This window comes from Podarcis erhardii (assembly GCF_964252035.2).
Source record: "Podarcis erhardii genome assembly, chromosome: 13".
NCBI classification, from domain to species: Eukaryota; Metazoa; Chordata; class Lepidosauria; order Squamata; family Lacertidae; genus Podarcis; species Podarcis erhardii.
The window spans coordinates 14,761,628-14,789,068 of NC_138502.1; the positions used below are offsets into that span (position 1 = coordinate 14,761,628).

Below are 27,441 nucleotides of genomic sequence, written 5' to 3' on the forward strand. Positions count from 1 at the left end.
AGATTGGAGCTGCAGGGCAGCGGATGACATGGTACACACACCTCTGCTTCCCACCATCCTGTAGCTGTTTGGTGTACACACACACACACACACACACACACACACACACACACACCAAGCATCTTATGTCTGAAGCTGTTTCCTCAGCCTACCAAATGGTAGGACCACCTCCGCATTGGCATCAGGCCAATGTTTAAGGGCATCTGGGCTGCCTGCCGCTTCCCCAGTGGGGTCACTGGGGGCATCTTGCGCAAGGGAGCTGACACGGCTTCCTGGCCTCTGGCGGCTAGAGTTACTTCAGGGAGCAAAAAGGCCTCCTTGCTGCCACAAACCCTCCCCTTTCTTTTTCCACTGTGTGCATTCTGACACATTCTGTGAAGAAATAACATGCACCCACTGGCACGCTAAGAAAACTCACGGGGATTCAGGGCATTGCAAAGGTGTGGAAGAGGCCATAAGAATGGGAAGGAGAATAAGGGTCAAATGACTCATCTAGCCATCTCTTTGTCAACGGAGAAGCCGCGTGTTGGGGAATGTCCAAATGTGGCCAACTTCCTCCCGGCCAGACATGTGGGTCAAGAGCCAAATGTATGCATGGGGAAATTAAATATTAAAACTCATACGCTAAAAGCAGTGGCGCCTACGATGGGGGTGGGCTTGCATCCTTCTGCAGCCAGGCTATCCCTAGGAATATTGGGCATTTTTGTAGCATTTTTGAGCACTCCTGAGTCCATTTACATACAGTTTTGTTGTAAAACTTATGCAGAGAACTTGGAAAGTAGGTCAGCAGCACTCTTCTTTCTCCCCGCATCCTCACTGCAGAGCAGGGGTTGCTGCTGGGAGAGAACGGATTGCCTGAGGGAGCTTCCTGCATGTGCAAGATTTGAACAACTTATAGAATCAAATAATTTGTAGAGTTGGAAGAGATCCTGAGAGTCATCTAGTCCAACCCCCCTGCAACGCAGGAATCTCAAGTAAAGTGTCCGTAACAGATGGCCACTCAACCTCTGCTTAAAAACCTCCAAGGAAGGAGAGTCTACAAACTCCTGAGGGGGCCTCTTTCACTGTGGAACAGCTCTTACTGTCAGGGAAAAAACCTTCCTGATCCATAGTTCAGCCATTAGATTCGCCAGCTCCATGCAGCTCCCTTGGAAAGTGCCAACCACAGACTTTCCACCCCAGCATTTGGAAAGCACAGACTTCATCCTGTCAGTCAGAGGTTGCCTTGTTTCCAAACAGCAGCATGTGAACTTCAGCTGCTGGCTGTTTGTGTTTCTCTTCTCTGGCATTTCCCCCTCCTTCCTTGAACCTTCCTTTACTGTCTGCCCCTTCCACCCACTTGCAATCTTCTTAGGCTCCCTGCCTCCTTTTTCTAGACACCTGTTGCTTCTACCTGTGGCCACTTGTCCACATTTCCTAGAGACAAGATGTGTCCATTCCCAGCCAAAGATTTAGCTGCCAGAGACCCTTGGGAAGAAAACAGAACCCTGTGCTGGCTCCAGGGTTTTGTTTTTTGGGGGGTGGGGTGTTTACAGGCAAAATATACTGAACAGGCCTCCTCCCTGCCCATTCACTTGTCTTTGGGCCCAGTCTGTATAACTATCCAGCATATAACTCTAGCAACCTATAATAACAAGATGTAAACAAGGTTTCTCCCCCTCCCCAAAGGAACAATGATTTACCAGGGACTGGGGTGAGTCAATAGGGGCAGCTGGAGCATAGGCATAATATACAATATTCACAGTGGCAAAAAGTGTAATAATATATGGACACTTCAGCCTCTTTATTCAATTGGTAGCTTCTCCAATTGCTCCCCACCCCCCAACCCAAGGCTGCTTTCCGGTGGGGCTTTTTAACAAAAATTGTTTTAAGCTCAAATTGGAACTTGAACATCTTCCACATCTGGAAGAGCCCCTGGCAGCTTGTGAAAAGGAAATGTTTTCTTAGCAGTGTTGATGCACTGAACTCTCTGTGCCACAGCATTCTGCTACCATTTTCCACTCTAGGTTCTGCAGTCTCTTCAGATTTCAACATCATTGATACAGAGACTCCGGTGTTTTTCCGAGGTGACAAGGCCTCTCAGTTTGGCTACCGTGTTGTCCAGACGAGAGCAGACGATGGCGCGTCCTGGTGAGAACCAAACCGTTGCCAGCTAATTTTGTTCAGAGCAGCCACATGCCCATAAACAGTTGTTTTCTAAAACTTGCTTCCCTCCTGCAGGTTGGTAGTGAGTGCCCCCATGTCAGGCAACCGGACGGGATCGCTTTTCCGCTGCTCGTATGATACAGAGAAGTGCCAGCCAGTGGTTCTCCACCACAACAGTAAGCTACAAATTTGTGTGCCTCCATTCTTCTGAAGGTGAGAGTGTCGCATCTGATGATTTTATCTCCTGAGAAGAGAGAGGTAACTCTTGAGGGCATATCTGCACTACAGACTGATACAGATGTTACAAGTCCCTATTTTCATCAGTTAAATTTTGGAGGGTATGCAGAATAGCTAGGAACTCTGTGTATGTATTAATATCCATGAGACATGGGGACAAAGTCTCTTTATATATTATGTCTCACTTATATGTCTGTCTCTTTTTTCTACATGCCATCTCTCCTTGTCTGAAACAAAGATACCTCTGGAATATCTCTGGGACTTTCGCTGGCTGCCGATAAATCAGACTCCAAAATAATAGTAAGTAAAACCAGAATGGAATCAAATAGCAAAATAGTGCAAATCCATGGGTGTGTCTGCGTTTGCAGTGTCTGTCACTCAGAAAGGAGGTGAAACAGAGGCAGCCCTGACATTAGTGAGAATGAGGCAGCCGCCTCAAGCAGCTGATTCAGGGCGTAATTAAAGGAGGAAAAAATCATTTTGAAATTTATTAATATTGTATTTTTACTGTCAGGGATGGGAAGAGGAACTTGTGGGATTTTCTGCTTCAGGTGACAGAATAACTTGACCAGCTGTGGGCAGGGGCGCCGACTTATAAAAAATATTGGGGGGGCGGGGGCCCATACCAACTTATAAAAAATATTGGGGGGGCCCAAGACCTCCAAACCGCTGCTGCTGGGGGAACGAAAGGGGCGAGCCCCGGGCTGCCCCGACCTTAAGTGAACCTGTGAGGGCCCGCCCTTTGCGGCAGCCGATTGGCTGCCGCCGTGGGCGGTGAATATTAATGAGCTAGGGGGAATCCCCGCTTCTTGCGGGGCTGACGCCAGCCCCGCGAAATTGTTGATGGGTCGAGATCGGGAGTGGCTTTGTTTTAACTCATTACTGAATGTATTTTAAAAGGTAACTATCGTCAAACAAGGAAAATAAAAAATACCAACATAATTTTGTGATTTTACAAAGCATAATATAACTAATAATTTTCTTAAATTATTGGGGGGGCTGAGCCCCCCCAAACGAATTTTTGAGGGGGCTCGGGCCCCCTCAGGCCCCATGGAGTCGGCGCCTATGGCTGTGGGTGCCTTGCAACTTGGCTTTGGAGAGAAAATATTGAGCTCAAGCAGAAAATGCCCTGACCTGGCCTTGAGGAGGAATTTCTCTCAGTTTGGCCGAGACAATCTAGAGTCACATCCACACCATACATTTAAAGCACAGTTACGTCACTTTAACAGCCTTTGCTCCCCTGAAAGAATCATGGGAAATGTAGTTCAAGGATGCTTGGAATTGTAGCTCTGTGGGGAGTCTCCTAACAACTCTCAGCACCCTTACCAAACTACAGTTCCCAGGATCCTTTGGGGGAAGCCGTGGTATAAGAGTGCTTTAAACATTTCAATAAATAAGTCTATGGTGTGGATATGACCTAGGTGAATCAGCTTAAGAGACAGGGATCCCATGGCTGTTTTCATCCTTCCTGTCCACACAGGCCTGTGGCCCAACATGGGAGCGTCGATGTGGGGACTTTGATTATCTGAATGGTGTCTGCTATATCATGAGCAATTTTAACCAACCTGCCAAAGAGATCCATCCAGCTTTCCAAGGTAAGATTTGGAGAAAATTAGCTTCACATGCCTCTTAGCATATTGCATTAATCAGCTAGGTTGGGGAGCATTGGTTTGGTCAAGGGGAAGAGGAGACAGTCGTGCGCATGAAGTTGGACCAAGGTTGTCACACATATTGTCTCCTTTTAAGTGCTGCAGCACAGTTAGAAATTCAATATGTGCAACTTTTCACCACTGCTGCATCTGCATGCCAGGTGAGAGTTATTCTGCAGTTCTAGCATCCCAAGATAAGCTTTGGCCTACCCCATATTGTATTTATCAGGCTATCCCCTTTGAGTTCCATGGCAATTCTCTCCTGTGAAACCATTCTTTTTGTACATTGCTCTGTAATACACAATGACCCAATATGTCAATTACAAATGAGGACTTTGGACCACTGCAAATCATACTTGCACACCTCCAGAATGGTGTCTTCTACCTGTATCGTCTCTCTCTTCCTGAAGGTGTGGATGTTTGATTTGGGGTGACTCACAGCTTAGTTTGGGGTACATGTCCTTGGTTCCTTATTCATTTTGTTTGTTTTTGACTATTATTGATGAGGGCTTGTACACCTGGCAATGTCATGTACTAAAACCAAATACTAGGTTGGACATAATTCTGGAACATCTCATGTTCCCTTGGATGTGTGGCTCTGTGATTTGTGGCAGCCCAAAGTTTAATTTGGGATGTTCAGACCCAATTCCTGATTTGCAGTTGTTACCTGAGATTATCATGTGTTAAAGACTGTTGTGCGAAGGGTTCTGACTGGAGAGAAATGTTGTGGCTCTCGAATGGGAGAATCCCCACATTATGGAGACCTGCAAAGTTTATTTTAGGATGCTGGGGCATATCGGCTTCCATTCCTGGTTGAGGCTATTCATTTGTTTTTGTTTTGAGATGTCATGGGAATGCAACCCCTTTTCCACACCCATCATGCCTCTTGTCCACTCAGAGTGCACTGTTGGCGTGGACGCTGTGATCTTATTTGACGACTCTGGGAGCATTTCTGATGGTTCCTTTCTCAAAGTGAAGAACTTCACTCTTCAGCTAATGGCTTCTGTTTCTGAGGCAGATGTGCAGGTGAGAGCAATAAGGAGCTTGTTGGCGCTGCGTGTGGGAAGTGACTGGGTGTCATTGGGCTTTGCTTCTTAGGTCACGCCCCCTCCATAGTTTCAAAGCACTCTTACAGCATTTAGACAGTATTGGCTTCCCCCAAAGAACACCAGCTTGTTAAGGGTGCTGAGAGTTCTTAGGAGACCCATAATTCCCCTTTGTAAGATTTCTGAGAGGGTTCTCTCCCAGCCCACCTGGAGATGCTGAGGATTAAACCTGGACTTTTTGCATGCAAAGCAGATGCTCTACCACTGAGCTACAGCTTTGAGTTTCACCTTGTCACAGGCCCTGCCAAGTTTGAAAGGAACCCCCATGTGGCACCGGTCATTCTTCATCTGCTGCCCTTAATTCTGTACTCCTTCCCCGTCACTGCCATTGCTGGGCTGCCCTTCTCATGCCCTCTTGTTACTACTGCTTGCTTTAGAAAAATATATTGAATGGTTGGGCATCTATTTACCCAGAATGCTTCTGGGCAGCACATGGCAGGCAGCTGAAGGCTGGCAGATGTGGTGGTATGCAGCACAGGCCACAGTTTCCCACCACTCTAACAATTGCCACTCACCATCTGGTGTCATTTGCCAGAGAGGAGCTCCTGGGCTTCTAAGTCCTGAATGTTGACTAACGGTGCCAAAGTGTGGGGTGTGCTCACTGTATTTTCATTGATGACATAAGCCATTCTCCAAATGATATTGATTCTTCACATGTGCTTCCGAACTCCCCACTGCATGGGGAAAGAGGAGCAGTGCGGTGTAGTGGTTAAGAGCGGTAAACTGTAATCTGGTGAACCGGGTTCGCTTCCCCGCTCCTCCACATGCAGCTGCTGGGTGACCTTGGGCTAGTCACACTTCTCTGAAGTCTCTCAGTCTCACTCACCTCACAGAGTGTTTGTTGTGGGGGAGGAAGGGAAAGGAGAATGTTAGCCGCTTTGAGACTCCTTGGGGTAGTGATAAAGCGGGATATCAAATCCAAACTCCTCATGTCTTCCAGTTTGCTATGGTCCAGTTTTCCACTGAAGTCAACCTGGTTTTTGATTTTAACTACTACAATGCATTTAAAAGCAAGGTGAAGGAAATAGTCGACGCAATTCAACAGACCAAAGGAAATACTCACACCCCGACTGCCATCCGCTATGTGGTGTGAGTACCAGGGAAATGATTTTTTGGGTTGGAGGAAGAGCCGGGTGCCTTTTGCCCCTTCAGACCCAAGCCAATTGCTGCCTTCTTTGCAGGGATAAAGTCTTCTTACCCAAGCTTGGCATGCGACCTCACAGCAAGAAACTCCTCATTGTCTTGACTGATGGCGTATCCAATGACGTGAAAACCACATTTGAAGTTGCTATACAGGCTGCAGATAAGAAAGGCATCATCCGTTATGCCATTGGGGTATGGAGTTCAAAACCATCATTGAGGTTGCAATGTGTGGATTCTGTGACTGCACCATGCAAGCAGACAAGTGCAGGATCAGTACCTTGGGGAACCAAGTGCTGAGGTTATATGTGGCAGGGACCCATTAGTAACGGGGGGGACAAGACGTCTTTTTAGAAATTCCCTGTTGCTTGTTCCAGGTTGGCAAACAAACTAGAACAGATGAGCTGAACACAATTGCTTCGTCACCTAATAATGTTTTCGAAGTCGACAGCTTTGATGCACTCAGTAGCATTCAGAACCAGCTGAAGGACAAGATCTTTGCCATTGAAGGTCAGTGTCGCAAGGTGATACAGGCATCTTTGCTGATGCTCAGTTCTGCCCAAGAACTATAGGCGTGGTACAGTAAAGGGGGGGGGGGCTGTAAAGAACTGATGTACCTAACAAGGGAATGAAGTTTAAGTTTCAGAATTCACAAAATGACATGGGCACTGTGGAACAGGGCGAGTCGTAGTGTCAATCATTATTGCTAATGCTGAGGCGTCCAACAGATTCACCGACACTGTGGAACCTGACTCCGCCCAGCCATTTACAAAGGAAGTGCAAATGTGGGGGTGCCATCCATGCTGAAGCCCCACAACAAAAGTACTTCTTGTACGAAAGCTTACTCTTCTCCCAACCCTGGAAAACTGCATTTGTTCTGCTCTAATATGACCATTTAAGAAAGGGCAGATTTTGAGGCCAACCTTCCTCTTCTCCTTGTCCCCCCCTTCCATTCTTTACCTCTTGCCTGTCTTAATTATCTTTCGTTTCCCCAAAAGGGACCTCTGGAATCTCTGCTGGCAATTCATTTCAAAAAGAACTTTCTCAGGGTGGATTCAGTGCCCTCCTCACCCCAGTGAGTAGAAACTCCTGTCATAAGAACATGTGCTTTGTTTGGGGTATTTATATCCCGCTTTTTAGGCAGACCTCACAAAGTGGTTTACAAAAGACCATCCGAACAATAAGTGTGTGTGTGTGTGTGTGTGTGTGTGTGTGTGTGTGTGTATACAGTGCTTTTTTTCTTAAAAAATGTTTGGGGTATACTCATTTTGACTCAAGAAATTCACCATTTTATAGTTCAAATCGGGGAAAATAAATACAGTAAATGGACAAAAGAACAAAGATTCACAAAATGTTTAGGGGTATGCAAACCCCTGCATCCCCCCAGAAAAATGCACTTGTTGTGTGTGTGTGTGTGTGTGTGTGTGTGTGTGTGTGTGTGTATAAAATAAAAGGGAACAATAACTTTGTTTTAGAAGAAGCTATAATTTGCTTCCACTCCCTTCAGGACTCTGGCTTCCAATGTTATGAGAGATGGTGAAAAAGTAATCCAATTCTATTTTCCCATTCAGTTATGCATCTCAGTCGGTTCCTCTTAATCTTTCATTCATGAGTTCTGAAAACAATTCCTACCACTGTCCCTATTTAAAGGGAAGTCTCTCCTCATGGGCTGCCACAACTAGCAATACAACACTGTGTGGGATGGATTTGCCTTTTTGCCGTGCAGCCTTCCCCCATCCACCCCCCAAAATTTTCCTTTGGGGAGACTTACTCATGAATGTTTTCTGCTGATGCGCAGAGTCTGATCACCATATATAGAGAAGGACTCAGTTTCTCCCCCTCCCAATTGGTTCGCACCTTGGGAATGTTGTTCCCTTTGTGTGTATGTAGTTTGACTGTTTGGTTCAAGTCATTTGCAGCTCTGTGCTCTGCAGGTCTCTTTCTGTAGTTCAGCTGTTCCTATTTGTAAACTGATCTGGATTTAAATCTGCATACTGGCCTATAAGGGATAGGACTGATAGGAGAATAGCTTTGAACTAGATGATCATTGAATAAATTTCATAAATTTGTGTTGTTGTTTTTAAACACCACAATAATTCTATGATTACATGTAGAACACCCTGTTATTTTTTTATGCAGAGTGGGGAAATGATTGACTTGGCTGTGGTTTGGTCATTAATTGGAGGAGAGCTGAGAGGTGCAGTTTGACTACTCATGTCTAAAACAGAATGGGCTGGGGAGTAGAGCTCAGTTATTGATGTTTTTGTTGTTAATTCAATTGTTATATCACTCTTATCAAAACGTCCCAGGGTGGTGCACCACATTAACACATTTTACGGAGCACTACAAAACACACACAATAAAAAACATAATAATAGACTGCATAATAATAATATAATCCCACAGCTTTAACAAGCCATAGATTATTTAATGACCAAAGGGTAAAGAGGAATGGTTTTGCCTGGTGCCTAAAGACATGTAACCGTGGCGCCAGCCGAGCTTCTCTGGGGAGAGTATTCCACAGTCAGGGAGCCACCGCAGAAAAGGCCCATTCTTGTGTTTCTACCCTCCGAACCTCTCGGGGAGCAAAGACCAAAAAAAAGCCTTGGATGACAAGTGCAGGGGCCAAGTCAGTTCCTATGGGAAAAGGCAGTCCTTCAACACCGAGAAACCACCACCACACCTGGGACTGCAGTCTGTACTCCCCTCACCTCCTTATCTTTCTTCACGCCTCCATCCTCTTGCAGGGACATGTGGTAACTGGAGCTGTTGGTGCTCACACTTGGTCTGGGGGTCTGGAGGAACAGTCTTTGGGAGACCCTCCCCAAATCAAATTCCTGAACATTTCCTTCAATGTCTCATATCTGGGTGAGTGAGGCAGCTTCTCCTTTGCTTCCATATCGAATGGCCTGCCAGGAGCTAACTCATCCAACCCGACGTCCGCAACCTCCTCTTTCTTTGTCTCTGACAGGCTATTCGGTGGCTGTAGCTCAGCGTGGAAAGAAGCAGTTCTACATAGCTGGGGCTCCGCGATACCAGCATGTCGGAGCTGTCGCAGTCTTTGAAAGCCGGAGTAAGCGCTTGGTGGTATTCCCCGAAGGGGATCAGGTAAGAGGCAGAAACCAGGGTGCAGATCAGTCTCCCATTCACTTCATCTTGGGTGTGAAAGTTGTAAGCTGCCCTGGAAGTTTTGTTTTAAAGCAAGGCAGGCTACCCTAACTAATCTAGAACCAGCAGAGAGATAGGAGCGCAGGAGTCAGTCTCTTGGCCCATGTAGTTTGGTACTGTCTGCACTGACTCGGCAGCAGTCAGCTTCAGGCAGCGGATGTTCCCATCCCTGCCTAGAGATGCTGAGGATGGAAACCTGGGACCTTCTGCATGCCAAGCAGGTGTCCTACAGCCTTTCCCCTCTTTCTCTTAGAAAGTTTACTTCAAACACATGGAAGAGTTGATAATCGAACAGCTTGAAGGGAGTTGATAATCGAACAGCTTGCCAAAAATCACTGAGCAGCTGCTAAACAATAAGCAGACATCATATTGATAGTGACTAGGAGTAAATCCTGCAACTACAGTGGTACCTCGGGTTACATGCACTTCACGTTACAGACGCTTCAGGTTACAGACTCTGCTAACCCAGAAATAGTACCTCGGGTTAAGAACTTTGCTTCAAGATGAGAACAGAAATTGTCTTCTAGCGGCATGGCGGCAGCAGGAGGCCCCATTAGCTAAAGTGGTGCTTCAGGTTAAGAACTGTTTCAGGTTACGAACGGACCTCCGGAACGAATTAAGTACTTAACCCGAGGTACCACTGTATTAAAATCTGAAAAGGCTCTATTCCTGTGTTTCTCCTTTTTCTTGTGCCCCCTTTTCTGACTGACCTTTATTTGATCACAGGTTCCAGTTGACTATCTGATTAACTCTGCCATGGGATACTCCTGTCAGTCTCAAACTGCTTCACATCAATATTCCAAGATATTCTCTCTCTCTCTCTCTCTCTCTCTCTCTCTCTCTCTCTCTCTCTCTCTCAGGGCCAAGCTAGACATGAAACTAAAGTTATGAGTGCCATTAGCCTGCCCTGTTCTTAAAATCTAAATAATTGGTGGTAAATCTATGGACCTCATTAAACCTGCTAGACCTTTTGACATGAGCGTAGCCAGGCTTTTTGTTGGGGAGGGCCTTTTGCTAGGGAAGGCATAACCTCAGTTAGCTATGTATTTTTTTTATGGGCGGGGAGCTGCCCCACCCTGTCCCCCCTTGGCTACACCCATGCCTCTCAGTTTGGCCCATGAGTCTGTTTGGGCAAAGATTAAGCCCACTAGTCTAATTGGTCATCTTCACTTCTGCCAGTCACCTCCATATTGTATTTCTATTTCTTTCCAGTTGGGTTCTTACTATGGGGCTGAAGTCTGCTCCGTTGACCTAGATGAAGACAACAATACCGACCTTGTTCTGATTGGGGCTCCCCATTATTACAGTAAGAACCAAGGTGGGCTTGTTGATGTCCGCTCTATGAATGACCAGGTGAGGAAACGCACCAGTGGTAGGGTTGGGAAGGGTGGGCGGGTGGGTGGGCGGGTGAGTGGGAAGAAGGGGCAAGGAGGAGGATGGACCAGACTTGCTCACATCTATAATTATTATTATTATTATTATTATTATTATTATTATTATTAATATTAATACCCCACCCATCTGGCTGGGTTTCCCCAGCCACTCTGGGCGGCTTCCAACAGAACACTAAAATACAATAACCTATTAAACATTAAAAGCTTCCCTAAACAAGGGCTGCCTCCAGATGTCTTCTAAATGTTTGGTAGTTATTTTTCTCTTTGACATCTGGTGGGAGGGCGTTCCACAGGGCGGGTGCCACTACCGAGAAGGCCCTCTGCCTGGTTCCCTGTAACTTGGCTTCTCGTAGTGAGGGAACTGCCAGAAGGCCCTCAGTGTCCAGGCAGAACAATGGAGGTGGAGACGCTCCTTCAGGTATACTGGACCAAGGCCGTTTAGGGCTTTAAAGGTCAGCACCAATACTTTGAATTGTGCTTGGAAACGTACTGGGAGCCAGTGTAGGTCTTTCAAGACCAGTGTTAAATGGTCCCGGCGGCCGCTCCCAGTCACCAGCTGCCGCATTCTGGATTAGTTGTAGTTTCTGGGTCACCTTCAAAGGTAGCCCCACGTAGAGCACATTGTGAGAGTCCAAGCGAGAGATAACTAGAGCGCATTGCGAGAGTCCAAGCGAGAGATAACTAGAGCATGCACCACTCTGGGGAGACAGTCTGCGGGCAGGTAGGGTCTCAGCCTGCATACCAGATGGAGCTGATAAACAGCTGCCCTGAACTTCTGGAAAAACTGAACTTCTGCTCCATCCAGCTTTCATGGGAAATGTTGGGATGCAGCTCAGCTTGCTGAGTGGTTTGCACAGGGTTAATGCAGATAGAGAGGGGAATTTATTTGTTTTTCAATTTTTTTTATTGGTTTTCACAATATTATAAACAAACACACAAGACAAACATAAATCATAACCTTATTGAAAATTACACTTATTAACTTTGTTAAGTGACTTCCTCGCTTCCCCTTGGTTGAATTTCATTGCATATCCTTTTAACGGTTTTCCAAATCCCAATTCTTACGAGATTTAACTGAAACATTAACATTCTTAAATCTTCACCTTATGGAATTAAACATATTAATTCATCACTTAACATAAATAAAATCCTAAGCCAATTAAGTATTTGCAAGCTGTTTTCAGTTAATTTAATTTAACAAATCTAACTAGATAATCATTAAATTTAATCCACTCTTCCTGATACTCCCCCCCTTCTGGTCGCGGAAGGAATTTTTAAAGATTCCCAAACTTTCTCACTGCCCTAGGATCTCTGTTCTGAACTTTCCTTTGATGTTAGACTGATAAAGCTGATCAAATTTCCTTCTTTGCACTCTTGCTTCTGAAGCTGATGGGGAAAGGACATCTTTGGCAGTATCTCTGCTGAATGTGAGGGGGATGTAATAGAATAGGGTTGAATAGTAGAGTTGGAAGGGACCACGAGGGTCATCTAGTCCAACCCCCTGCAATCTTTTGCGCAATGTGGGGCTCGAACCCATGACCTTGAGATTAAGAGTCTCATGCTCTACCAACTGAGCTATCCCAGGAGCCAAGCATGGCTCTGCTGCATCTCCAGATTTAGTTAGAACTAAGAACTCTTTTCTACCCAAGTATGTCTTGCCTATAAAAAGAAACCACCCAGGCCCTTTTTATTTTCAATACCAAGTGTCTCTGTGTGCAACTGCAACCAGGGTAAGCTTGCTCTCCTAGCAAGGACTTGGTATGCAGTCAGTTTCCAAGCTGTGTGCTAACTCTACAGAGTAAAATCAACACTTTTTATTTTCAAGAAGCATTTGAAGGCTTCTCTTTCCTTCCTCCTGTGATTGGTGTTATGTACTGAAGTTCTCACCCTGGGCCAGCAGGGGGATACTGTAGATAGTTTTCACTCAGGTCCACATATGCAAATAAGGAATTGAAAGTGATGTTCAGTGATTGGACAGTTACAGAAAGTTGTTACTGTTGCTTGTAGTTGAGCTCTATATAAGCAGGTTGGCTGAACCCTTCAGTTTGGTTCTGTTCTGGCCTGTGAATAAACAAGAGCTGTTTGAAGAATTGCTGTGTCGTCTGATATGTTCACCCACAACTTAACAATTGGCTTCCGTTATGCCCTTTCCCTGTGCACAGTCTCTTATTGGGGCCAAGCTAGATGTGATATTGTGTGAAAGCAATTAACGCATACATTAAAAAATGAATAAATAGCCACCTGGGAGGGAGAGGAGGAATAGAACCACAGCCACACTCTGCCACAGTGATCCCTGTCTGAAGCTGCTCTTAGCCTTGATGCTGCCAGTGGACACTTCTCTCTCAGGATTAGTAGCAGCTCTGAGAGGTGATTTTTCATTGGGGTCACAGCAGGGGATTGAAAGGACTAACCCTTCCCACTGCAGAGCTGTTTCAAAGTGTTGAAGTCGTCATGGGTTGTATCCAGCTAAGTTCTACTCAGTGTAGAAATGGATGGATCCAAGTAAGGATTAGATTGCACAACCTCCGCCCGCCCCTCCAAGTTTTAATTGTTTCCTTACAAGTCAACCATGGTACAAAATTGGACCTTAAATTGTAACACCAAGGCAGAGACTGCCATCTTGAGCTCATAGATGAAATAAGATTTAACTGGGGGACTCATGTTCACTAGGACAGTAAACATCATTGTCAGGCCCCAGGAGGTTGATTGAGGTCTGTTTAATCCAGCATATGTGTTTTGCTTGTATTGCCTCATTGGTTTTAGAGAATGGTCTTAGCTCATCTTCCCACTGTGTCTATTTTTTTTAAAAAAATAATGTCATACTAATGCTGCTTTAAATGCTGTTCCTTCTTCCGGTTATTGATTGTTAAATGTTGGAGTCGTTTTAATGCCAAATACATTTGCCGCCTTGAAATTTGGTTATGGGAAGTTGGAGAGGGTATAACTATGTTAATGAGTTACATGCCTCCCGACAGGGGCACCTTGTTTCCCTCCAAACGCTTCGTGGGGATCCTGGCAGCAGCTTTGGCCGTTTTGGAGCAGCACTCTGCGCTTTAGGGGACATAAGCGGGGATGGCTTTGCAGATGTGGCGATCGGAGCCCCCATGGAGGATGAAGATCGTGGGGCCATTTACATCTTCCTAGGAGAAGCAGGCGGGCTGAAAAAACACCACAGCCAGGTGAGCCTGAGGGTCAAAAGCGCATATATTGGAACAGCAAGTGCATATATTGTGTGTGGCAAGGTGGTCCAATGGTTAAAGAGCTAGGCCAGGGATGGGGGATGTGTGACCCTCCTGATACTGGACTACAACTCCCATTGTCTCTGACCAATGGCCATGCTGGCTGGGTGGGTGGGGCACAGGTTTCCTATTCCTGATGCAGGCAATGGAGATTCGGTCCCTCCACATCTCTCCATTGAATTCTTACAAGCCGATTCCTGAATCAGTCTCCACTGATCATTGGTGAAATGGGAGCAGTAAAGCAACAGAGTTGTTGGAAAGCAATTGCAGCCAGGTCTGGATAGAAGCCCAGTTCAATACATAATCTCAATAACCACTCCCTTTTTGAATGACAGATGTCATTCCCCCCCCCCCCAATATTGGGCCCAGATCATCTTTGCACAGATTAATGCAGAATCTGTACTTCTATAATTAAAAAACAACAACAACAATAATAATAATAGATGTGACAACTTGCATCCAGTAACTAAACAGCACATTTTATAAATTCTGGCTGTTGTGAGACACACACACACACACACACACACACACACACACACACACACACAGTGTGTGTGTCCTTTTTCAAAACTATTATAGTTTGCCCTATGCAGATTTAATTAATGAATCGTTTAAAAGACTTAAAATGGAATTGATTAATTGGCTATTATTTTCTTAATTGGGTCTAAAACAAAGGCATTGGAGAAATGGGCAGGCGGAATAGCTGAACTGAGGGCGTGTCTACCTCATCTGCTGAGGATCCCTAACCTTCCTTGTTTCCCTGTTTTCTCTTTCCCCCTCAACATATTTAGCGGATTGCTGCCAAGTCTCTCTCTCTGGTGCTTCATTATTTTGGACAGTCCATCCAAGGTAGAATGGATCTGAGCAAGGATGGACTGACTGACCTGGCTGTCGGGGCGCTAGGAAGCGCAGTGCTGCTTCGGTAAGCATGGGCAAGGGCAGTAACGGGTGTGGATTGTGGGCAGGCCACAAAGGGCGGGACATAATTGCAATGTGTCTTCCCCATCTGCCTCGAAATTCTGCATCCTGAACTAGATTTTAAAAACCTGCACAAATCTGTTGCGTGTACTCTGGCCAACTAGCCGTCAGTTTGGTGCACCCTAATTGCCTGTCTTTTTCTGAGCATGCCTTGGCCTGCTGTGGCAATTGTTGCACCTTCCTGCCAGCTGTGATACTGCCCCCATGTGGTGGGGAAGAAGAAGGCTTTTAATATATCAGGCTGCTGGGAGTGTGGATACGTTAGCTCAGGGGTCAGCAAACTAAGGCTTGGGGCTCGGATGTGGCCCACCAGGCTCATAAATCCGGCCCGCAGACCCTGCCACCCACTCGGTCAGTCCTCTCGTGCTGTGGACGCCTTGCCGCGCGGGGACTGACTTCTGCGACGCTGGCACGGCTTCTGGGTGGGAAGCTCCTGCTGCCAATCCGAAGCCGCGGACAGCTCTGGGCAGGTGGCGACACTCGTGTGGCTTCGAATTGGCTGCAGGAAGTTCCTGCAGCCAATCTGAAACCTCTTCGCCTGCGGCTGAGGTAAACCTGGCACGGCCATGGACAGAGAAGCATTGTGAAGGGTGTATCGTGGGGCTTCAGCCAGAGCTTGGAGTACCTGCTGGCCCTGCGCCTGGCGCCCGGCTTGGTGCTGCTGCTGCTGGTACGCTCGGTGGCCACGCTGGAGCAGCTGGAGGGTGAGCTGCGCATCGCCTGGGCCTGCCCGCTGACCTGGCCTCAGGCAATGGACCGCAGCGTATGGTGCAGACCTTCTGGGAGCTCTGCGGGGATGGGCTGATGGAGCAGCTGCTGCTTGTCAACAACGCTGGTGAGCGGGCGGCACAGTTACGTGTTCCTGAGCACGTGCAGAGTGAGTTTCTCCTCCAGGTCCGGAGGCAGCTGCAGGACCGGCTTGCAGGGTATTTACATTTTTCAAAATATAGCCCGGCCGCCCACAAGGTCTGAGGGACAGTGGACCGGCCCCGTGATGAAAAAGCTTGCTGACCCCTGCATTAGCTGAAAGACCAAGCGTGCTGAATATGAAGCACAGAGAGTTATGTGGACTCTGAGTGGGGCACTTCCTGCTCCAGGAAGTTAATGTGGGGCTGGGTTCCAGACTGGGCCTGATCCAGGGCTGCTGGCAATTTTGGACAGCTGCTGGTTTGAAAAGGCCTCCCCTTTTATCCCCTGCCTCCCAGATCTCGGCCTGTTTTCACAATCAACTCTTCGCTGACTTTCTCTCATCGCTGGATCCCCTTGGATGACCCTAAGTGTGGAAGCGGGAACGTTTCAGGAATTGCCCCCCGTGGGAAAACCAGTCTTTGCTTCAACCTAAAACTCATCAGCACAAAATGGACCCACGGTAAAGGCACCATCTCAGTTGTCCTTTTGCTTAGTTATTCTTCTCATTCTTTTATGAGTCCTCTCAGTGTTATTTATTTTTTGTGGACTTGTTTGTTCCTTTCCCCTCACTTATTCTCTCTGCAGCTGCTCATTATCTTATCATTTTTCTTTAGATCCTGTTCTCCCAGCCTGACACTTGTTGCTTATTTTCTCACTTATTTTTCTTATCCATTCCCTCTTGCGTTAAAAATTATGTTTAAGATCAACAATTCTTTCTGACTTTCATTTTCTCAGAGATTCTCTCATTAAGTTCATAGTGACTCCAGAGACCCGTTTAGCGCAGGAATGGGGAGCCCCTGGGCCTCCAGATGTTGCTGAACCACAACTCCCATCAGCCCTAGCAAGCATGGCTATGGGGCAGGAATGATGAGAGCTGGAGTTCAGTACATCTTGGACAGCCAAAATGTTTAGTTCATTCTGCTCCTGTGATCCAATTTGTTTGTATGTTTTGGAAAGAAAATAGGTGCCCTGCAAGCTGCGATCTCATTTACTCTCCGGTCTGATGCTAAGCAGTCTCCATCACGCCTGACGCTAGAGAATGAGGCTTCCACATTCTCAGACACCATCCTGGTTGGAACTGAGCCAATCTGCATCGACAAGATTCTCCATGCTCCAGTAGGTTGAAATATGGCGCCCTGGGTAATTGTAGTTGTGTGTGTGTGTGTAGCAGTGCTAAGTATATCTAATGCAGAATTATCTCAGCACCTCACCAGACTTTGGCTCCCAGAATCCTTTGGTAGAAGCCATGACAGCTACAATGGTCTAAAAGTGATACAGTGGTACCTCAGGTTAAGTACTTAATTCGTTCCGGAGGTCCGTTCTTAACCTGAAACTGTTCTTAACCTGAAGCACCACTTTAGCTAATGGGGCCTCCTGCTGCCGCTGTGCCGCCGGAGCACGATTTCTGTTCTCATCCTGAAGCAAAGTTCTTAACCCGAGGTACTATTTATGGGTTAGCGGAGTCTGTAACCTGAAGCGTATGTAACCTGAAGCGCATGTAACCCGAGGTACCACTGTACAGTAAATGACCTACCTGTTGGAGAAACACTGATTTTTGGAAGCTCACAGTATTTAGAAACCTTACTGTGGGAATGATCACTGCATTTTCAGGGAGAAATGTATTGGCTGGGTGGAAACTTGTGATTCCCCCCCCCCTTTTTTTTTACTGTCTTCCAGCTCTGCCTGGATGATTCCTTCTCTCCACTTGTGCTGCGGGCGGATGTTACGGCCAAGGGGGAACCAGATGCCTCTGCAAGGAACCTACGCCCTGTCCTGGACCCTGGAACTAATTTGTCCACTGAGATCAAGGTCTTATTTCCTGGCCATTTCCCTTCAAGCCCATCTCCTAGGACCTAGGACAAGGCTCCTCCATCAAAGGAACGGCTCATCCCAGAGTACTTAGTACAGAGGGCTTTGTTGACTGGGCAGCCCTCAAATGTTCTAAATAAAGGAACCTTGCTTAATCTAAGCAGATCTAGGCCTGGTCAGTGCCTGGGTGGTGGAACCTTGTGCATGCCACAGGGAAAGTATTATAAATGTAATAATAAATACTGAACACACAGTGGAAATAGAAATCAGCAACTTTGTTGCCTTAGTTTGTTTAACAATGATGACCAAAAGAAATACAGTGGTACCTTGGTTCTCAAACGCCTTGGTACTCAAACAACTTGGAACCCAAACACTGCAAACCTGGAAGTAAGTGTTCCAGTTTGCGAACTTTCTTCGGGAGCCAAACTTGCTCCGTTTTGAGTGCCACACTTCCATTTTGAATGTTACGCTTCTGATTTGAGTGTTACGCTTCCAATTTGAGTGCCACACTTCTGCTTTGAATGTTACGCTGAGTTCTGTCTGTTTTTGCTATTTATTTTGTGTTCTTGTTTTTGTGGCTCTTGTGACTGCGTGGAACCCAGTTCAGCTACTGATTGATTGACTTTGTGACTGCAGCACATTGTTTACTGCTTTCATTTTATGGATCAGTAGTCTCGTTAGATAGTAAAATTCTTGTTAAATTGCTGTTTTAGGGGTTGTTTTTAAAAGTCTGGAACAGATTAATCCATTCTGCATTACTTTCTATGGGAAAGCGCCAGCGGCGTAGCGTGGGTTATCAGCACCCGGGGCAAGGCAAGTAATTTGCGCCCCCCAACCCGGGGCAAGGCAAATAATTTGCGCCCCCTAACCCGGGGCAAGGCAAGTACAGTAATTTACTCTCCCAAGCAGCAGCAGCAGCGAGGCTTCTCTCCTTAATTGATTCCCCCTCCACACCGCGTCGTTTCCTGGCTGCTCCCCCCCCTTCCCCTCTCTCTCCTCCTCGCTCTGCTTGCCTTGCCCTGCCCTGCCTGAGGGCACCCTGAGGAGACTCCGCTCTCCTTTTTGACCAGGCGAGGTGGGAAAAAGGGGGGAAAGTCTCTTCCCGCCCCCTCGCCAGACTCCCTGCTCCGCTCGGCTCACTACCCAGGCGGCCAGTGGAAAGAGAGACGCAATTACCTCTCCCTCCGCTTCGCCAAGCTGTCAAAGCCCGGCAGCAGCGGCAACGGCAGCAGCAGGCGCAGCCAGACCCCCGCGAGCCAGCCAGCCCGCCCGCCCGCCCGGCTTCCTCTCCTTTTTTTGCCAGCGGCAGAAGGCTTTGCTCTCCCCCTTCTGCGACCTCCTCGCCAAGCCGAGCGAGCGCGGGCTCCCTAACCAGTGGAATTTAGTAGGGGCAGAGAGCTGCTAGTGCGAGTGCGCCCCTGCCCAAGTTGCGCCCGGTGCGGCCGGCACCCCTGGCACCCCCCACGCTACGCCACTGGAAAGCGCACCTTGGTTTTGGAGCGCTTTGGTTTCGGAACGGACTTCCAGAACGGATTAAGTTTGAGAATCTAAGGTACCACTGTAGATGAAAAGATAAGGGGGGGAAACATTCTCACAGAGAACTTGTAAGCTTCTGTAGACTTTACCAAAATATTTATTCATTAATTAAAACGTCTCAACCATGCTTCATTCAAAAAATCTCAGCACAAAAACCCAAAATGCAATAAAAGAAAAACATGACCCTGGTCTGGCCCAAGCAGTGACCCCAGCCGGGAGGCGTCTGTTGGCCACAGAGACCTGGGGTCCCAGGGTCACGTACTGGTAATCCCATTTCAATAATCAGTCAGGAAAGTCAGACCAAGGAGAGGCCACATTCAGCAGGGGCAAAGCCAAACAACCAGAGCTTAGAGTCCAGGGGGCAGGGGCAGGCCAAGCAGAGTTATGGTTGCAATGAGGTTAGCCAAACAAAGCGAGAGGGTAGATCCAGATAAGCAAACTCACGCAAGCTAGAAGAGGTCCCAGCAATCCAAGCAGGTAGCACCATGGATAGCTCCAAGTAGTCTCCCGGTGGGAAACCAGACAAGACCTTGGAACACCCTCGGATGCTCATTTCCTTTTATATTGCCAGGTTCCCTTCAAGCAAGACTGTGGCCCTGATAAAATTTGTGTATCTGATCTTCGAATCTCCTTTAACTTTTCAGGGTGAGTAGCCTATTTTGTGCCTACGAGGGCCATCCCAATATTTTTTTGCTGCCCTTAGATGCTGTGCCTCCGGACCCCTTCCCGGTTGGTTGGAGCACAGTGCCGATAGCGCCGAGGTTGCAGGTTCAATCCCCCTATGGGGCAGCTGCATCTTCCTGCATCGCAAGGCCAACTCTGCAAATGCTATGATTCCAGTGGTGCCCTGGCACTGACCTTCGCCGAGGCAGCAACGCTTCTGAACATCGCAGGAGGGAGAGTAGTGTTGTTGTGCTCAGGCAATGCTTGTGGGCTTCCCCCAGGTATCTGGTTGGCCACTGTGAGAAAAGGATGCTGGATGTGGAGGGTGACTGGCCTGATCCAGCAGGATCCTTCCTATGCTCTTACTCAGAAACAAGAGCCAAGATGTGCAACCCTGCCATTCTCTCGGAGGTTGCATGGGATGTTGGGTTGTGACTCTCGGCGAGTATGAAGCAGTGTACAAGCCAAGAAATAGAGCAGAACATGTGGGGGTGAATCTCTTTAATCACGTGCTTGCCAGTTACTTTAATGTTCAACCTGAGTGTTTTTCCAGAATTCCCCCTACACCAGGGATTCCGAGAGCCCCTCTTGGCTCACACAGATTATTGGCTTTCTTCAGGCACCTTGAGCTGAGGAGTGGGAGTCAGGTGATCTGCTTCACCAGCTAGAACAAAGTTGACATTGATCATTAGGTCAAATTCTTTACCATCGTTTTCTTACAACTCTAGTGGTGTGACTGTGCCCATTTTACAGACTGAGAAACAGAGGTGAAGAGACAGAGAGACCTAGGAACATAGGAAGCTGCCTTATATTGACTCAGGCCATTGGTCCATCCAGCTAAGAACTGTCTACACTGACAAGGCAGTGTCTTTCCAGGATTTTGGACAGGGTTTTGTCTCAGCCCTACCTGGGGATTGAACGTGGGGCCTTCTGCATGCAAGGCAGGTGCTTTAACCACTGAGCCATGTTGCCCAAAGGGAACTTCCAGCTTGCCCAGCGTCCAGCTAGTGAGTTCCTGGAGACTGAGCAAACGTTTCTCTCAATAAATTTCAGGTCAAAAGGTCTTAAACTGAGTCCAAATTTCATACTGAACTTAACACTGAAACTTGAAAACGTGGGAGAGGCAGCGTACAACCCACACCTTTCATTTTACTACTCTTCTGTTTTGTCCTTCCGAGGGCATTCTGTTCTTCAGGTGAGTTGGATGAATAATTAGGGGGTGGGGGAGAGTAGAAGATTGGGGAAGGTTGGAGGCAGAAAATGCCTTCCTGCATTGCAGGGGGTGGGATGAGATAACCTTTGTGGTCCCTTCTAACTCTACAATTCTATGAAAGTTACAGAGACTTGTATCTTTTCCAAGGGAGGGGAAAGGAGCTTGTGAGGGGCAATTCTGAAGGGTGGGAGGGGAGTTGACCCAAGGGGGAGATGCTAAGCGGTCCCCTTGGTCCCTGGTTCAAGACTGCAGCCTTCCTTGGCTGCTGTTCGTTTAAACAACCAAGACCCCTTGGGAAAAAGTGCATGCGACCCCATGCAGTTTCACCCAAGGTGGAGGTGGTGGGGAGCCTCACCTGTCTTAAGCCTTTTTGCCTGTTCATTCTGTTTTCTGCTACTTTGTGGTAAAGAACAGAAATCTCTATTCCTCCTTTGTAATCCGCTTGTGGTTTTACTTACGATGATTCATACACCCCCTCCATCCCTCATTCAAGTCCAATTGGCGTCTCTCCCCGGCCTGCCAAATGCATGGACCCCAAGGAAATGCGTCAGTCCGTCACAGCTCCTGCCGCTTCAACCCACCAGTCCTCAAGGGAGGCACCCAGGTAATGAGTGGAAGTGGAAGCCTGGGAAAATCAATGTGCGAGTGAAATGGAATAATTGGGCTATGAGTGAGATACTGAAAGTGTGTGTGTGTGTGTGAGAGAGAGAGAGAGAGAGAGAGAGAGAGAGAGAGAGAGAGAGAGAGAGGGAGGGAGGGAGTTTAAGAATGTGAAAAAGGTACAGGAAAGAAAACAGGGTGTTAGATTGTGGTATGTGATGCAGTTATAGGCAGGGCTGCTGGTGTTCCCCAAAAGCACAGAATTCAGCATTGCTCTTTCTATTTTGGTTCTTAACCCCCCCCCCCCCCCCGTTTCTCATCCATATGCCGGGATAGGGGGTCTTGACACTGGATGGTGTGAGTGGTGATATCTAAGAAGACAGAGAGGGCTGTCAGATTTGAAGAGTCTGAGTAGTCTTTTGCCTTTTCCTGTATGTAAAATAAGCCAAAGGGAGCAGATCTGCTGCGCCTTGTCAATTCATACAGGCTGCGGATTTTGGGTTTCCGCCAGGGCCAACTCAATAGGGTGGGGAGGTCAGATGTTTGCTGGCACTCCAAGACCAGCAGAGGGCTCAGCTCCCCAACAGCCCCTCCAATCTCTTCACTTTGCACAGGGAATTCCAGAAGCTCAGGAGCAGCACTGAGAGAATATTTGCACACCATGCATCTTCCAAGGCATGGAAATCGTGGAACTGGTTATCTGGCTTAACACAACATTTAATTTGGGGGTTCTGAGACAGTCGGATGCGGAGAGCACACTTTCCTGTTGATATCAGATGCCTTTGACTCTGAACCAATGGCTTCATTGGGATTTTGAACTGTCTCCCCCTCATTCTAGCCGACTCTCAAGACTTAAATGATCCAACACTGGTTCGATTCTACTGAGAATGTCCAACAGTCAAGAAATTATCAGTTTTAAGATGAGAATAAATATATCTAGAGGTCCGGCATCTTCTAACCTTCTGGACCTCTGTGAGGTCATTCGGTCTTGCTTTTATTAAAAAGTTTAAGAAAGAATGATGAGGGTGGGTAACAGAGCCGAAATGGAAAACCGTGTGTCTACAGATTCAACCATTGCTGCCTTTTGTTCTCTCAAGGCCGTACTCCAGATTTCCCTCCAGTCCTCAAAAGGCGACTCCTGGAATGACACTTTTGCTTACTTCGACATCCGAGCCCACAGGTAGGGGAAAGCACAGAGTGTCTTTGAGAGCCAGTGTGGTGTAGTGGTTGAGAGCGGTAGTCCTGTAATCTGGGGAACCGGGTTCCCGTCTCCGCTCCTCCACATGCAGCTGCTGGGTGACCTTGGGCCAGTCACACTTCTCTGAAGTCTCTCAGCCTCATTCACCTCACAGAGTGTTTGTTGTGGGGGAGGAAGGGAAAGGAGAATGTTAGCCGCTTTGAGACTCCTTAAAGGGAGTGAAAGGCGGGATATCAAATCCAAACTCCTCTTCTTCTTCTTCTTCTTCTTCTTCTTCTTCTTCTTCTTCTTCTTCTTCTTCTTCTTCTTCTTCTGTCTCTGTCTGCCTCTGCCACTTCTCCTTGCCCATCACTAACTCTCCTTTCGCTTGTGGCCTTCCAGTGAGAACGAGAACAACACACTGAGCGACAATGAGGCCACAGGCCGGCTACCTGTGCTGCACCGAGTCAACGTCATCGTGAAGGGGTAATTGAACACCCACACACCCTTGTCCCCCATGGAGAGCCATGAGGGAGGGTCAAAAGGAGGCTGTACATTTTGGACCTTAAACATCACATATCAGGAAGGAACCATAGCACAACGGAAATGTGTGTGTATTGCACACCAAAGGATCTGAGTTCAGTCTCTAGCATCTCCAGCTGAACAGCAGTGGGGAACTTTAGGCCTGGGGGCCAAATGCTTCTCTGTCTGGCCCTTGGAGGCACACTGTCCTCCTTTGCACCCTGTGTGGTTTTGCATGGCTGAAATCTTGAACCCTGATAACGCCTCTTGTTTGTCTGGACAAAGGATAGAGATGGGGGAGTGAGTGTCTGTAGAAACTAGCCAATATGCTGTAGATAAAATTTGCCGCTGTTGCCCTGCCTACGTTTGTCTAAGGCCCCTCCCACTATTGACATGGGGCCTTTGGGAGGTTCCTCAGAAGGGAATGTGGCCCCAGGATGAGTAAACCCCCCACCCCGAGTTAAAGGGGTGCCGTACACATGCATCATGAAACCTCTTGATTCCTCTTGGGAGCAACAAAATTGATCATGTGTTCTAGCTCTTGGGAAAAAAATTGCCAGGGGTGGGAAATGCTCACTCCTTGGAGCCACAGAGAGAGTGAAAAATTCAGAGTTTCCTACAGCCTGAAAAGTCTCACGATTCGTCATGATTTTTAGCAAATCCAGAGTGCCTTTGCTCTGGCATCTCCCTGTTAATTTTGGCAAAATATTCTGTTTAATACTGGACGCGATCTCGGTAACCTACATAAACATTTGTCCTCCCCCAGGCTGGCGTCCACGGCGTACCTCAATTTCTCCACCAAGATGCCAGAGAAGAAGACTCTCACACATGCCTTTGAGGTAATGTGTCTTCTTCTCCCTTCTGTAGACAACCACACAGTCCAAACACCGGTCCACCCTCCTGTCGTGTCTCCCTGTGTCCGTACTATAGAGCAAGAATGGGGAACCCGTGGCCTCGAGATGTTGGTAGATTACACTTCTCACCTTCTATGACAGATGGTCATTCTGACTAGGACTGATAGGAACTGGTGTTCAACTCTAGCTGGAGGGCCACTGGTTCCCCAGTCCTGCTTTGCAGGAACAAATCTCTTTGAGGCTCATCTCCCAGCCACCCAGCCCACTAAGATCTGAGGGAGGGGCCTCAATTTCAGTTCCTTCCATTTGCGACCTAACAAGAAATGTTTTTTCTCCCCAACAGTTTTTGACCACCTGCTCAATAACTTCTGTCATCTTTCCGCTGATCTTCCACCCTCCCCCCAATTTCCTCTTCTGTTCTGGCAGGTTAGAAATTTGGACTCGACCGCTACTCCAGTCAACGTGACCTTTGAACTCCCCTTCAACACTGAAGTCGGATTCTCCTGTAATGTAACCCCATCCCACAGGGATGTGGTGAGTAAAAGATTTGAGGAAGGAGGCGCCTTATAAATTCAAAGTTGTGTGAGGTGGGATTTCTGGAGAATTGGGGGTGGGTGGGAGAGGGGATAATGGAATGAGAGTTGAATAGATTTGGAGGGGAGGGTGCTTCGGAGATACATCTTGTTTGTAGTATATATAATTATTACTATTATTCTTTAAATGTTTATAATCTGCACTTACATAAGCTATGTGAGAATGGCCTTCAGCATATAAAATAGAAGAAAAGTCAGTCCATATATATCCGTAAAACCTAATTAACATCAGTAATACTGGCTGGTTAAAAAGAGACGGCCACTTTATGAAGGCCTGTCTAAATAGTACAGTTTTTGGAAGACATCTAAAAGAGAGCAGCGACCGTTCCTGACGAAGTGGTGGGGAGTTCCACAGGGCACTAGAGTTCCACACTAAAGGCTCAGCTCCTAAGAAAGGCTGTCTGGACCTCAGGGGGATGAGGAACCACCAGAGAATGAAGTGCCCCCTCAGGTGGTCTCCGTGATCAAGGTGGAGTATGAGGGATCAGGCAGTTCTTAAAGTACTTTGGGCCCACGTTAAATCAGGGCTTTGTGGATTAACACAAGAAATGTGGAGCTGGCAAATCAGCAACAAGTGCAAACTCTCTCAGCAGTGGAATATCATGTTGTCAATAACTTCCCCTGTGAGGTATTTGGCCTCTGCGTTCTGCACACCTTCTGGACCAGATACAAGGGCAGCCCCATAGAAAGCAAGTTACAGTAATCAAACAAAAACCAGCGGTGAACTCAGACAAAATGCTACAGTCCGCATACAAGTGGTATCAGCAGCTTGGGTGACCTGCAAGCCCTTCTGCAAACAATGGCAGCAACAAAACCTCAGGTGGGGCCTGGAAACCCCCAGAGGCAGCCCAGGGAGAGCTGGACCAGCTCAGCGGATGTGAAATGATGACCTCCCGTTGAGTGAGAGTTGGGGGTTAGAATATCCTGGGAGAGGGCATGGCTGGCTGGCTGGAATACAGGAGTGCCACCTTTACCCCTACAGAGTATTGCCTGTTTCCTTCCAGATAAACCCGTCCTCATGTCCGATGCCCTCGCCCAGAACAAGACACAAGACTGAAGACCTCAAGGGACCCATCACAGTAAGAACCTGTGGAAAATGCAGGGTTGGCCAGTGGTTCATAGAAGGGTGTCTCTCTTGCCCAGGACAGACACACAGCTGCCTCTGGAGTGGAAAGGACATTTAGTAACCCCAAGGTTCTCTGTATTTCGTGTTTTGACAGAGAGGGTGCTTGGGGGCCACTGTCTGCTCCAGGTTCCAGTGCCTGATCGCCAATCTCTCTCGGGAAGAGTGGGTCAAGTTCAAATTTTCATGGAATTTTAGCATAGACGACATCGCTAGCAAGGTGAGTGGTGCTCCCTTCAAACGGTAAGGAATATGGTTGGAGGGGAAGTTTCCATTGGAAGCTTGGAAAAGTAGGACTTTTTTTTTTAAGATTACTTTTCCTAAATCAACCTCCACACCTGACCATTTATTTATCATTTGTATTTCTTTTAAAACATTTATATACTGTTGTATATCGGACAGATTGAAAGTGCTGCACAAAACAATAAACCAATAAATTAAATTGGACACTCTGAAGCAGCACCTTGCTTTTGGAACCTCCCTGCTGTTGGTATTTGGCAAATGTCCTCCTTTTATTGCTGTTCTTTTAATTGATTGCAACAAGTTTACCCAGACATATAATTCAGTTGCCTATATCAGTTTAAAAAGTTTAATTGGTTTTGTGTTTTAATGCTAATTATTGTACGTATATTTGGGTTTTTTAATTTTAAAAAATTGCTTTATGGGTTATAGCTGTGCTTCTAGGCATTGTTTTCTATGTACCCTGCTTAGAGAGTTCTTTGAGTAAGCAGTGTGTACATTTTTAGTAATAAAACAAAACAATAATATACAATCCATCATAATATTAAAGTCCTAATAATACAGTAATCACAGTCATGGACAATGCACAGACCAATGTTAGCAGCCTGTGTAAAGTGCTAAGTTTTCGGCATCTTAAAGAATGCATAAATATTCTTGTGGGGTGGAAAAGAGCCCTCAGTTGTATTTAGCTGGCTTTGGGTGTCTCCCTGTAGCAGGTAGAGAAACTTTGGCCCTCCAGATGTTGCTGAACTCTTGGCCAGGTTTGCTAAGGCTGATGGGAGCTGTAGTTCAGCAACATCTGGAGGGCCTGAAGAGTCCTCACTCTTGCCCTACAGAGCTGTGCCAGGGAGAGGGGAGACGTTGAGGACCAAATGTTATTGATCTGTTTAATTTGCCTATCGATCCTACAGCTGACGGCCCAGAAACTCCATCTTCGGAGCGAAGCCTCTGCGGTGGTTGATGAGACCAGGTTTTTTCAGCCAGAAGAATTTCAGTTCAGTCAGGTAAACTTGCAGGGCATGGTTATGTCATGGCCGCTGGACGCGCTGTGTGTGCCTCAACGTGCAAATAGTGGAGCTGGTTACTGAGCACAGAATTCAGTTGCATTGAATCATAGAAATGTAGACTCAAAAGAATTGTAGTGCT

General features: G+C 47.1%; 1 protein-coding gene across 2 annotated transcripts in view; it reads left to right on the forward strand.

The window, feature by feature from the left end:
- The window catches only part of LOC309327405 (integrin alpha-X-like), a 30,776-nt gene that overhangs the window by 2,242 nt on the left and 1,093 nt on the right, over positions 1-27,441 (forward strand). Inside the window, exons 1-28 of one of the 2 annotated variants that reach the window (XM_081836658.1) lie at positions 1,566-1,693; positions 2,007-2,130; positions 2,221-2,321; positions 2,621-2,682; positions 3,863-3,977; positions 4,930-5,057; positions 6,078-6,226; positions 6,319-6,472; positions 6,655-6,787; positions 7,276-7,352; positions 9,025-9,145; positions 9,249-9,385; positions 10,658-10,798; positions 13,815-14,018; positions 14,870-15,000; positions 16,262-16,425; positions 16,930-17,081; positions 17,643-17,774; positions 19,882-19,955; positions 21,027-21,168; positions 21,680-21,790; positions 22,884-22,966; positions 23,366-23,449; positions 24,252-24,324; positions 24,766-24,873; positions 25,937-26,011; positions 26,153-26,275; positions 27,207-27,299. In XM_081836658.1, coding sequence (XP_081692784.1) covers positions 2,240-2,321; positions 2,621-2,682; positions 3,863-3,977; positions 4,930-5,057; positions 6,078-6,226; positions 6,319-6,472; positions 6,655-6,787; positions 7,276-7,352; positions 9,025-9,145; positions 9,249-9,385; positions 10,658-10,798; positions 13,815-14,018; positions 14,870-15,000; positions 16,262-16,425; positions 16,930-17,081; positions 17,643-17,774; positions 19,882-19,955; positions 21,027-21,168; positions 21,680-21,790; positions 22,884-22,966; positions 23,366-23,449; positions 24,252-24,324; positions 24,766-24,873; positions 25,937-26,011; positions 26,153-26,275; positions 27,207-27,299 — 3,048 coding nt within the window. In that variant the 5' untranslated portion in view covers positions 1,566-1,693; positions 2,007-2,130; positions 2,221-2,239. Of the gene's footprint in view, positions 1-1,565; positions 1,694-2,006; positions 2,131-2,220; positions 2,322-2,620; positions 2,683-3,862; positions 3,978-4,929; positions 5,058-6,077; positions 6,227-6,318; positions 6,473-6,654; positions 6,788-7,275; positions 7,353-9,024; positions 9,146-9,248; positions 9,386-10,657; positions 10,799-13,814; positions 14,019-14,869; positions 15,001-16,261; positions 16,426-16,929; positions 17,082-17,642; positions 17,775-19,881; positions 19,956-21,026; positions 21,169-21,679; positions 21,791-22,883; positions 22,967-23,365; positions 23,450-24,251; positions 24,325-24,765; positions 24,874-25,936; positions 26,012-26,152; positions 26,276-27,206; positions 27,300-27,441 lie in introns of those variants that run through there. The other variant, XM_081836657.1, reaches the window with a different exon arrangement.